General features: G+C 35.6%; 1 protein-coding gene across 1 annotated transcript in view; it reads right to left on the bottom strand.

Annotated features, from left to right (window-relative positions):
- Positions 1-13,465, bottom strand: part of LOC131064407 (uncharacterized) — a 61,428-nt gene that overhangs the window by 10,295 nt on the left and 37,668 nt on the right. The window contains exon 3 of the mRNA XM_057998541.2: positions 7,018-7,049. Within this exon, the coding sequence (XP_057854524.2) occupies positions 7,018-7,049 (32 nt within the window). The remainder of the gene's footprint in view (positions 1-7,017; positions 7,050-13,465) is intronic.

Below are 13,465 nucleotides of genomic sequence, written 5' to 3'. Positions count from 1 at the left end.
ATCTCTTGATCCCAACCATGTTATGGTCTCTTACCACCTTAATTGGGGTCTAAGGGCATGAATACCTTAAATTAGAATTGACCTTGCCTCTGATTTTTAATGAAGTTTATGTTTCTGTTTCGTTTGTGTGCTTGAGATTTGTTTTATGGCATGTGTATTTTATGCATGCAAGGAATTGAAATTGCAAGGAAAGAATAAAACACAATATCACCCAATGAAACTGAAATCTTTTATTACTATCCCTGGATTAGAAGAATGCGACACTTATTTCAGTACATATATGCTACTGCAATTGATTGGAAACATTCAGTTTTTCACATGAAACTGTAGTGTCCTAAATTGTACTCCCTTACAATTTTGACTACGTTTGGGTCCTCACCTTAGCGTTTGCGCCCTTAGGCCTGATGAGGAACTGATTTGTTCATATCATTCAAATATGACTTCATATTGACCCCGTGCATCATCCAAGACCCTTGTTTTGGCCCCAAATTGGGTAGGCCCAGGGCGTGGCGCCTTGGTCCCCAATAGGACCAGGGTGCCACACCTTGGTCCTCCCAATTAGGGCCTTGCTTTGGGCCCCTTGGCCATTTCAAAAATTGAGCGGGAAATCCAGGCCTATGTCGACTCATGTCGAACAATTAATATTTTTTTTTGATTGGCAAGCATAAAAGGAGGCTTTCCCCTCCCATCTAATTATCACATACATATCCGGCAATCATATTGGTCAATCAATTCAAGCGATCAAGCATTCAAATTCAAGTGAGCAAACAATCAGTCTTCCATCAAGCATTGGAGCAGCAATAAGGTCAAGGTTCAAGCATTGGAGTTGACATTCATAAAACCCTAATTCCGTGTGGAGACAAACAAAACTTTACAAGGAGGTATATCATTTGTGTTCAGTCATTATTCAAAATCTCCCTCAAAAGGAGAACATTTTCATTACTACAATTCAATTATCTTTCATTTCTATTTCATGGTTAATTCCAAAACTGGGGTTTGACATGGGCAAAACCCTATCCCCAACCTATTTTCCCTTCTTTTGGTGTGCAAGAAACAAGCACGAAGTTGCGATCTTCAAAATAAGCATTATTTTTAGAGACGAATCGATTTTCCACTGGAATGCAAAAAATTCAGAGGACCAGGGCAACATGCACCACGGTCCGAACATTTTAGGAGCTCTTTCTGGGAACAGGTGCGAATTTGCTTACATTGCTCAAATCCAGGTTTGTGGCTCAATCTCACGACTGTAGCTTACTGTTTATGCATTTCTACTTCAATTTTCAGCACTTTTACCCAAATTTTAGCAATTCAACTCACAAAAGAGAGTTTATTGATTCATATCATCAAAAACCCAATCCAATCAGAATTCTCAATCCTAGTCCTTGCTGGTTTGTGACTAGATCTATTGGATTGGACCCCCACTTTTGAATGTTAAGGTCCCTAAGTCATAAAATTAGTGGTTTTCATTCTTCTTGTGGTGGAAACCCTAATTTTTCACCATTACAGAAACCCATAACAAATTTATTATAGCCAGATCGCACCCAATGATGTTGGCTGCTGCTCATAGTATGGATGTCGTTTGCTGCTCTGGTAATATTCGCCTAACTGCCCAAAAGAGAGACCTGCGACTTGATTTCGATTCACACCAACTGCTGTATGTGGTGTCCCTTACAGCTGTCTATGCAATCAGCTCATCAAACCCCACCATAAATTGTATTCCTTGTAAATCTCTCTATCCAAACCAAGCTGATGCTGCAATTTGTCCAAAATGGGAATGAATTCACCAATTCATTGGCCTGGAGTGCCGTCCAAACCAACCAAACCACCAGGGGTTTCATACTGGAGAACTTCTGAAGGCTGCAATTTCTCAGAAGCAAAAATCAATCAAAAAAAACATCAATGCATGAATGAATGAAGAAGACTCATTGACCTCTGTTAATGATGTAGCATCGGGAGTTATCCCTCTGATCAACTGAGATCAAATATGTGAATGGCCTATCAGCCTTACATATTTGATAATTCGATCTTCAGATTATGCGTATATATATATATATATATATATATATATATATGATTTCTAATCGTACTTGTCTAATCAATGATTGTCAATATCGGTTAATGTCTAATTGTTACACTAATGTATTATCATTAACCTCTAATCGGTTGTTAGTTATGCATAACCGATTGTAATTGAATCAGTTTGTGTATAAACTCGATTCAATCATGAATCAGTTTTTGCTGTCTCTTGGAAAAAGTCACGACTTCCAAAGAAGTAAATCGTTATCATGAATAAGTATGATACAAGTTACATTGCAAGGAGAAGGTGAATAAGATGAAAAAGAACGTAGAAACATTATCGGAATAGATACATAGCAATTCATACTCTCCTCATAAAGATCGAACATTGTTATCATGTGCAGATCAGACTATCCTCAGATTAGATTTCATTGAACCAGTTCATGAACAATTCTGTTCAAAGAAGTTGATCATCTTCTTCAGTCAGGCACACATATATAAAGATTGACCTCCATATATATTGCAGATTGTAATCAATCATCTTCAGCAAATTCATTCCTTTGAAGGGTGAATACATTACTTGACTGATCAAACTCATCATTAATAAGTTAGAGACCAAATTCATTGATGATTGTGATCAAATCAGAAATCAAATTTTGAATTTTTCTGCCCATTATAATCTGATCTAAAATCAACAACCTCGTATCAAGCCTTTCACCAAAAAAGCTATCGCTTCCTTCAACTAATCCTTTGATTTCAATATAAATCCAACTCTCCCAAAAAGCCATCGAACTTCATGTAATTCAACTTAGGCATATAGTGTTAATATTGGCATCTTATTGACTTTAATGCCCACCATGTGAAATTCGCCTAGAACAAATAAAGGCAGCACTTGAATTGGCCCCTTTTAATGAAATAAGTGAATACTTAAGTGCCAATAATTACACTTATGCTTTTTGCTCATTTATTTAATTATTCTTATCCCTCCATTATAATTTAAAATGGCCCCATGTGATTTTATTCTGACTTCACACTAACTATACATTATTTCCTAGTTATGTACAATTGATTATTTACAAAGTTGTTCATTACGGGAGGGGGAACATTACAACATAGGTTCTTTTAAGGCAACGGGGACAAATGTTCACTCTTGTATCTAATAAAACTAATACTTGAATTAATAACAAAAATAACAATGCATACCAGACAGAGAAGTATATCTTTATTCACACATGAAATTATTACAAAAGTAGACCAAAGATGGGTCAGCCAAGGATTTCCTTTCCTAGACTATGCTAAGGCCCTCTAAAGGACAAGACAATTGCCACCAAAACAAAACTATTAATAAATAATCAGATACAACCATATTAACAAAACCAAAAATAGAGATTGTATGTTGACTATAGTATCTAGGTGTACCAAACCCAAGGAAAAAAAAAACTATTGTATCAGAAAACTTAAACCCCGAACATGAACTCAAACCGGCAACATAGTGACCAATAAGATAGGTCATTACAATAACATGAAGGTACAAATTCAAATGTAAAATTCATTACTAGTATGGAAATCTTATTGCACTTGCCCAAAAAATAAAGCACCCAAACAAAATTCACAAGAAATGAGAAAAAGAACAATTTCCCAAAATTGACTAAGCAAGCTCATGCAAAAGCAAAGGATGTTACAAAAGAATTCCAACCATGACAAGCACCACGATAGTAAGATCTTGAAAAGCAATTAATTCACACAAATCTGACATTTGATTGGTATAGATGGAAGCAATGTGAAAACCATTCAAAAAAGAACACAAGCAGTCAAGATAAGGATATTACCAAAACCACAACTAATCTAGAAAAATGATCCTTAATGGAATTTTGGTAATGTTACTTGCCACAACCACCTTTTCCAAGCTTTGAAAAAGACGCTCAAAGAGCAATATCCAACTGGAGGGAAAATACAAGTTGATGTAGATAGTGACAAGATAAAGAAGATCGTGTAACAGTTGCTGAATAGAGTAATATATTCAAGAATTACAACAGTACATTAGAAGCATATCCAGAACTCAGAAACACAAAAAGAATTCTCATTCCAATTGTGAAAATGAGATTGATGAACTCAACCAGTGCCAAGAGTGTACATAGGAGTGACCAAATATAAGCAAATGTGAACCTAAGCTTTAGATTCATGTAAAGATGAAAACCCATTATTCATAAAGGTGGCCAGATCCAAACTGATTCTCTTACTGAGAAATGAATTTCTTATTTCTGAATTATCTATAATAGATGTAGAACAAGAAGGTAGCAAACTACTTGCTTATGTTAGCACTCATCTTGCCAAAAAGTGTCATGTTTCAAATCCTCAGGTAGGTGTTCTCACATCGTAATTTCTTAACTAAAGAAATATTATGGAAAACATATAATTACATAGTGATCATATAATAAATTGAATTTAGCAATAAAAAACATAACAAAAACCTGGAGTAAACCACGACATCTATGATTATTCTGATCGCAATTATGTGTCTGAAAGGAGATTTAAAACATACAACGAATTTCTTCTCCATGAATAATTTTATCCAAAATCCAAATCCTTTGTTTCCTTCAACTCCTTTGTTCGTTTAATGAAAGAAGTAGGTGTGGTTTTTTTACATAATCAAAGAGTAATGTTGTAGGAATGTTTTTTATGCTACCTAGATGCCATGGAGTCATGCATATGCCATGCACCATCTCTTCAAAACTATGTTGCATTTGTTGATTTAGATGTTTGGGCAGAGATATGTGAGCTAATTAGCTGCAAGCTTTGTGCCATTGCTTTTCTTGTCATATGTATCACATTTTCTTGCAAAAATAAAAAATCAAATTTATTTCATGGTTCAAGATAAAATATTATTAAACCATAACAAATAAAATAATTGATATGTTTCTAAACATAATCATTGGAAAAAACCCTAATAAAAACACATGCACGGAAGTCTATTTGATTACCTAACTTAAGCTAAGACATTCTATGTAACTAGAATAAATATATAAAATACATCTATCTAAAATATACAGAGAGATATCAAATTGGAGCCATTTTACTTTAAAAATTGTTTTATTTTTCTTTAAAACTATTTTATTTACTACATATATGAAGATATAAATTTTACGTACTACAAATTTTGAAAATATTATGTTTATTATTAAGAAATAAATATTAATATTTTGATGTGTAAATTGTTGTTAAATTTAAAATAAAAGATAAAAGTTTTTGTTAACACATTCACACTATTATACTTCACCAATGTTCCATAGGGATGCGCACCCCCTAAAAAAACCCACGTCCCCTGTAGGGGGATATTTCAAGACTTGGGGGAAACGTCCCCCCCTAGCACCACCTATGTTGAGGATGCTGCCAGGTCCCTTGCTATATGGCACATGCCCTTACATACTGATTGCAACCTTTAGCTTCATGAAAATTAGTTGGCCTTCCATGGGGCACTCACAGAGATATAATATTGCAGATTTTGCCTTGAAGATTTCAATTCACCTCTATTTTTATAGAGGCACCACCCCACCCAGCCACCCCCCCCCCCCCGCAACCACCACTTTGCCGTCATCCCCTCACCGTCCTCAAATTTAGGCCCTTGGTCCCCCAGTCCCTAAAACCTGTCCCTGCCTCCCCCCGCCCCTCCCATCAGGAAACTCCATGGAACTATGCACTCTAGAGTCCACCCATTTTACCATTGTAGAATGCCTCTTGGCATTAAAAATTGCTGGCCAAGTCGAAGGGCCCACTTAAAGATGATCATAGACCTTTTATGGTAAAAAAATGAACAATAGGTAACACTGTAAGTCACACGACATTTGATATTATACTAATTCTAACTTCAATGTAGCTCTCCCACTATCTTCAAGGATTTATTGTCCCCAATATGAAAAGACATCATAGGAACTGTGGGCTAATATTGTCCAATCCTAACCAACTTATGATTAAGTATGCTTCAGATGGCAACAATTTTTTAATATAATGTCCTCTAGACTTCAGTTGTCGTTTCAAGAAAAACGACCATGGTAAAAGTACAATCACTAGAATTTAAGTACCTTCAATTTATTCATAAAGAGAGGAATCAATAATGAATACAGTGTTCCAAGACTAACTGCAAACTTGTCAAACTAGGTAAGCAGCATGAAACGAGTCCCCCAGTCTCAAAGTAGATTCAAACCCAGTTTCTAGACTCAGACTCAACAATCAAAATCGGGGTGGAAAAGGAGAAAAAAAGAAAGCAAATAATAGATTTTAAGAAACTACAGCCTAAAACCTTTAAAAGGACCTAAGACACTTCTAAATGCTATTCATTTCATTTACAAGCACAGAAAGGAGAAAACAAAAGATGAACCTAATTATTCCAAAGTTTGCAAGTACTTATTAATAATATTTCCACCCATTGGCCTTCCACGTTCTCTTCCTACTCTAAGAACATCTAATGTTAATTTAATTATGTACTAGTATAGATAGACTGTCTAATGTGCGTCTTTCAAACATTTCAAGGTGGAGATTCACAATAGACCATCTCCAAGTTTTCTTTGATCATCAAACAAAGATGAAGAGAAATAATAATTTTGATGCAATTCCAACACTTATAAATCCTCCAAGTCATCTCTGCCTCCACAAACATAGGTTTTCCTTTCTCTTTTTTGAAATGGGACATTTTAGATAAATGAATACAACAAATATATCAGGTGTTAAATTCATTGTTGATATGTAGTCTAGAATAATAGACTTTACAAGAAGTTAATTAAAAAAAAGTCTGAACCAAAAGATTCTTACTGACGCATTGCAAACAATCACTGCAGACAAGAAAAAGTGAGGAAGTGCATTAACCAGATGCCATACAATATTTACTTAATTGACCCAAATAAATTTACACAAGAATTTGAAACTAAATGGCAAAAATACATACAACCATGAAATTTAAATAATATAAGGAAAGAATCAAGTATAAAAGAAAACAAGCTTGCTCACCTCTGGCCAAGATGGTTGCAGTTCTGTTGCACCTGTACACAAGGAGAAATAGCCTTATCAAAAATCAAGCAGCTGCAAAACACAAATACCACACCACAAGATGAGTTAGCTATCTAAAATACTGAAAATGAATTAGATAGATTCAACCTACACTTACAAAAATGGAAGATTCTTTACACACTTCAAGATGGAACCAAAAAGAATTACAAGAAAAAAGTTAAGTTTTCTCAATCAACATTCATTTAGCAAGGAAATATGGCCTTCGACTCTTATCCTTGAAGTTATTAGGAAATATTCAATTTTCTATGCAATATTTTGCACGAATGAATAATAAACTGCTTGAAATAGAAAATAATAAAACTTAGAAAACAAGTGTAAATTATATATCAAAGAAACACTTAATTGCCAGAAAATCAGGGAAATTTGTGTGAATTTTTAGCATTTTTCTACAAGATTCGTTGAATAAGGATAAACAAGCACAAGGAGATTCACCAAAGATAGAAATATACTCATTTGATGGTACATGAATTTAAATTATTTATTGTTGAAAAAGAAGCAAGCTTCAACAGAAAACTTGAGGCACAAGACTTAGATTCTAGAAGCAATGTTGTTTAGAACATTGTGAAGGCCAATGATATTTTGAGACAAAACAGAAGATAAAGCAAAGGACAATGTAATGTCCCCTCCTAGCCACCCTCGGTAATCAGGGCTACTCTATCATTAGGTCCTTGTAGACTAAGAGAATGGATAGAGGATCCATGATTGAGCAGTTTCTCTTGTTCAAGACAGCATAATCAAGTAGATCAGGAGGTAACAAAGCATTATTTTATGATATTGCAAAAAGGTTGTTAAGTTAAATTAATATTTAACTTAAATAACAGACGTAAAAAGTGAACTTTATGATACAAGTCACCTAATATCTTAGAAAGAGCGTACGGATGCCTAAGGAGAGAGAAAGTGGAGTCCACTGCATTTTAAGGTCATTTGTAATATAGCAAAAGATATTAAAAAGTGACTCTAAAAGCTAGAAAATAAAGTCACTTTCCTTGGACACCACTCCAAGTGGAGTTGGAAATAATAAAAAATAAGTGACTTAAGTGGGCTTGAGGAGAAAGAAAAGATATTAATGAGACATTAGAAATTAAATAAAAGTCAAATTAAAATCATAAAGTGGGCACTAGGGAAAGAAACCCTAAATAGGGCGTAGAGTTTTGGAGTGTGATAAAAAGGCAACTTGGAAATCATTTAGGTCATGTTATGTTGGATATGATTTCACTCTTGCCTCTTGAGAGGAGCTTAGTTGAACCCTAGGGTTAGGAGCAGCTTGTGTAGACAAAACCCTTCAAAAGTCATCACACCTACAGTTGTGGAAGATCATCTCAAGGTGTTGTTGATGTGTTTTTTTATGATAACTCAAACACAAAATAAAATTCTAAGTATTCTATCCTCTCTTGAACAAGGAAACCTTGAATGCTAAACTTCGTGATCAAACAAGGCAACCCCAAGGTTTACAATGTGAACAATCGACTTTATGATGTGGATAGACTCAATGTATTGATGTGATATGCCAATAACACAAAGGGACTTACGTTTTGCTAGAAAGTGGAAACTAAACTGATTGGCTTGAAAATAAAAGACAAACATGATAAGGTTAGAGAACTCTAATCTAAACCTAAGGACAATGATGATAATAGATGATGCTTTGATAGATGGATTCTATAATCAATCCTTGCTTCGTCATGAGGAAACAACTACACAAAACTGATTCAATCTCCAAAGGTAATAAAAGATTTTCATATTGCAAACATCCATTCAAATACCCAATACTGGAGCAATCCAAATGAAAATCTACAATCGAACTAGTGCTAAATTAGGTTTAGACGAAGCAAGCACTGCAATTTGCAATCAACAAACTATAAACGGTATGAATCGAGATTACATCAAACATCTTCAGATTTCTCCATTATAATCACTGAACTTCAACTAAATTTGAGAAGTAGCAAGAAACAATGAAAATGTAGAAACACAAAATAAAGATCCACCATAGCTTCAATGAAAGTTATTTATTGATTTCAACAGTCTTGGCAATAATCTCTAGCTATTTTTTTCCTTATTCATCCAAATTCCACAAAAAATGTAGGGGATTTCAGCAAGTCACGAATTTTTTGCAATTTCATCAAAATTCCATGGATTTTGCTATTGCAAGGGGAAAAAAAATCATCCCTTCACTTTTTCATGGATTTTCATTGGTTGCAAATTTTACTTGGTCGCCGATTTTGGAATTCCTTATCATTTTGTCCCTTCTTATCTACACACTATCTTTTTCAAATTTCATTTCCTCTTCATGGATAAAATCCCACTTTCATCTTTCATTCTTCTCTCAACCTTAGAATTCTTCATTTTCTTGACAACATTTTTATACCTTGTCAAGCAAAATTTGTTCATGACTCCTCGCTCTTTCGTCATCTTATCAAATTTTTATACTTGACGACCTCATTCACTGATTTTGGACTTGGAATTTCTAACTAGACCATATGTAATGTCCCCATTTTAGCTCGTTCCTATCTGGATGGTTTAGCCTATTATTTTGACCCTCATAAGCTAATAAGGTTGGATAGAGGGTCCTTTGAGGCAGAGACTTGGTCAGGGAATGGGTAATTATTCTCCTCCAGAGCTTGGTAATTTTGGATTTGGCATTTGTGTGCGCTACAGAGCTTAATTTCTCATACTTACTATTTTTAGATAGTAAGTCGATGGAGGTTAAAAAGGGACCCTTTTCTATTTTTAGTAAGACAATTGCACGTATAGAGGATAAAATGGTTAACTTCCGGGTGCAGACGAAATTGAGAAACAAATCAATAATGATTATTTGGGGAGTTATGATTATTTAATTATTAATAAAGTGATTACTTTATTAATAATTAATTATAATAAGGCATTTAATGTTATATTAAAAAGTTATTAATATTTCATAAAGAAGGGGTCAATGTATCATTCAAAAGGGGCCAATTGATTATTTAAGTAAGGTGCCTAGGCCAAGGGGGTGAAATTAAATTATAAAGCCAACATTAAGAGTGTTTAAGAGTTAAAATTGTGCTTTTTTGGAGGAATTTGACCCCCTCTTGGAGAGATATAAATATACATTGAAGAAGCCAATAAACTCATTCCATTGAGCATTGTTTAATGATATTTTGAGCTCTGTGAAAGAGGGCACGGGTTTCTGCTTGCTTCCAGCCATTGGAGAACGTCAACTCTTCAATGTGTTTGCAATCTTGAGGCTGTGAAATACCAGCTGAATCATTGCTTATCTGTGGGCTTCATTGGATAAGATTTACATTTCTTACAGAATCTTCATGGGGTTTCAGAGAATATCTTTGCAGATTGAAGCTTCATTTCAATGCCTAATTGGAGGACGGATTAAATTGCATCAATATTCTGATTTTTACTACAGTCTGCATAAATTTGGGAAGCACAATTTGTTCTTGGAGGCTCTATTTAGCATTAATTCCCTCTCCTATGTGAAGCGCTCCACACTAGAATACAGAACCAAAGCATTTCCTGCTTGTAAGCGCCTCAAGGAACTGAGAACAAATTAATATAGAGTTCTGATCTCAGTGAAAAGGGGTGGCCAGTCAGGAGGGTGATTTCAAGATAGAAGGCACAATAAAACTAAAATAAATTCTGGAAGCATTGGTGATTGATAAGAAGTCTAGGCGCTGGGCTGTTGGAGGCAAATTCATTGAGCACAAGGGTTGCATTAAGTTGCTGCTGTAGATGATCATTGTAATCACATTTGAGCATTGGAGTAGATTCACTTTGTAAACCAAGACTCTTGGCATGATTCAATGGAGCTGTAAGTTGCATACTTCAGAGTCATTGTAATGTCCATTTATTATCAGCATATTGCTTGTATGTCAACTGTTTGCTTAAACGCATAGTGGCAGTAGGTGTACATTGGGATGCCTGGAAAGTGTTTGTCACAATGCCAACCAGCTGTACTAGTTAATTTCAGTCATTTACATGTATGTCAAAGGTCTGCAACAGTTAGTATATCATTTCTATAACAACCTTGCCTTGTTAGAAGCATTCAATAACTTCAATTGCAGCCTACGAACTCAAGGAAAACAATCAGAAAATTCATAACAGCGGCTTCAGACATTGTATGCCAATTGTTTGATAATATTCCTTAAGCTTCATAACAGCAAATTGTGATCAGACTTACAAGGGATATTACAGTGGTATCAGAGCAGTTTCCTGCCATCCTTTGGGTCTGAATCAGATTGTTAATGCAACCAAGTGACAAAGAGAGAGGATATTATCAGAGGGAAGCCTGAAAAACTTGGCAACCACCACAGGTACCTAAAGAAAAAACAGCATCAGGATTTATTGGGACTCATCAGGAGTCATCTTCTGGGAATATAGAACAGGTTGTGGGTATGGGTGACAGAAGAGAAAACAGTCCACCACGAGATGAAGCCAAAGAAGTTAGGGAAACCATAAGAGATTTACAAGATGGACAACAATGTATAGCAGATACCTTGCAGCAGCTCACCACAGCCATACAGCAATTGGCTAATGCTAGAAGGCAAAATCATGAGCAAGAGAACAATAGGAGTGTGGTTGGGACTCCCAGGGCTCGTAGAACTCCTACACACTGTTGATCGACCTACCAAGCCCACGTTCCTGAGGAATGAACCAGAAGGAGGTGCTAATGGAGATGATGATCCTATATTTGTTGATAATGTTATGGCAGTGCACGATGAGTGGAGTTTACTTCCTCCTGATGTAAGGGAACATATGAATTTTGATAGGTCTATGAGCCAGAGGAGAAAGCACCAAAGGGCAAGATAAGACAGGAGACCTAGGAATCAGAACAAGGATTTGGAATATGCTACCAGTAAACTTACCCTACCACTGTTTGATGGAAGTGGGAAGGTCACAACACGATCATGGATACATAAGTTGGACACCTACTTCAGCTTGCGGCCTATGACAGAAGGAGATGCCATTAAATTTGCTACATTGCATTTAGATGGAGTGGCTAAGGATTGGTGGCATAATGGAATGGTTACCTTGCAGCATAACCTCATCACTACATATCAGGAGTTTATTGATCAGTTGGTCAAACGTTTTGATAAGGATCCGGAATCATAATTCAGAGAACTTGCTCAGCTTAAACAGGTTGGGAGTTTGGAAAGTTACATTGGTGATTTTCAGTGGTTATCAGTTATGGTTCCCAACATTTCAGAGCAGAGATTAGTTGTGCTCTTCATTGAAGGCTTATTGGAGCCTTTGAGAGGGTGGATAAAAGCTTTTGACCCACCATCATTACAAAAGGCAATGAAGAAGGCAAGAAGTATGGAGTTCGCAGCCCCAAAAAGAAAGAGTTCCCATAAAGATGTTCCTTCTACCAGCAATAAGAGTCCTCAAAAATTTGCTGATAAGAAAAAGAAATCAGCGACCATGGTGGATAAGGAGACACGGAAGGAGTTAAGAAAAAAGAAACTGTGTTTTTGGTGCAAGGAGCCTTACAGCAGAGAGCATGACTGCCCTTTGTGGCCTAAGGGCAAGGCAAATCATATAATGTGGGCATATTATGAGGATTCTGATTCTGAAATTTCAGATCAGCAAGCTGCTTCAAGGGATGATCAGGAAGGAAAAGCTTCAGCAGAGTTTGGGCCTAATAGGAATCTATTTCCTATGGCATTATTTGCTAACGTGCAGGATGAGATTTCATTCCAATTCAAAGGAACAGTCAATAGGCTATAGGGGTGATGTTCAAGGCAATGGATTGTGAGGGGAAAGTGAAAGATGCAAGTTTCATTACCAATATCCTCGTAGAATCCATTAAAATGGTTGGGCCTCAAAACGTTGTCCAAACCATAACAAACAATGCTAAAAATTATAGGGCAGTTGGGTCTCTAGTGGAGGCTACATATAATCACATTTTTTGGACACCATGTGCAGTCCACTCACTCAATTTAATCATGCAAAGGATTGGCACGCAAATTGATTGGGTCAAACAAGTTTACACAAAGGCCGATGAGATTCAAATGTTTGTGACTAATCATCAGATGTCACAAGCCATATTCAAGACCCTCACCAAGTTGGAATTAGCAGCAAAAATCTTTTGGGGGAAAAATCGCCAAACTACAAGTATAAGATTTTTTGAAAAAATCAGGATTTAAACATGAAAAAATTGGGAAAAAATCGGAATTAAAAAAAAAGTAAACAATGTTAAAAAGGAGATATACTATTTGTTTTTTAAATTTAAAGGCATTTTCACAACATAGAGATATAGACAACAGATAAAATAGGTAGTTAAGCCATGAATTGTCTAGAATAGAGACATTGGCCCATGAATTGTCCAAATGAATAGTTTGTCTAAAATAGAAGAATAAAGTATAGCATATAAGCTTTGCTACTAAATGATTCTTTGGCAAGTTAG

This window comes from Cryptomeria japonica, chromosome 5 (assembly GCF_030272615.1).
Source record: "Cryptomeria japonica chromosome 5, Sugi_1.0, whole genome shotgun sequence".
In the NCBI taxonomy this organism is placed as follows: Eukaryota; Viridiplantae; Streptophyta; class Pinopsida; order Cupressales; family Cupressaceae; genus Cryptomeria; species Cryptomeria japonica.
This window is presented reverse-complemented; position numbering and strand designations above follow the sequence as displayed.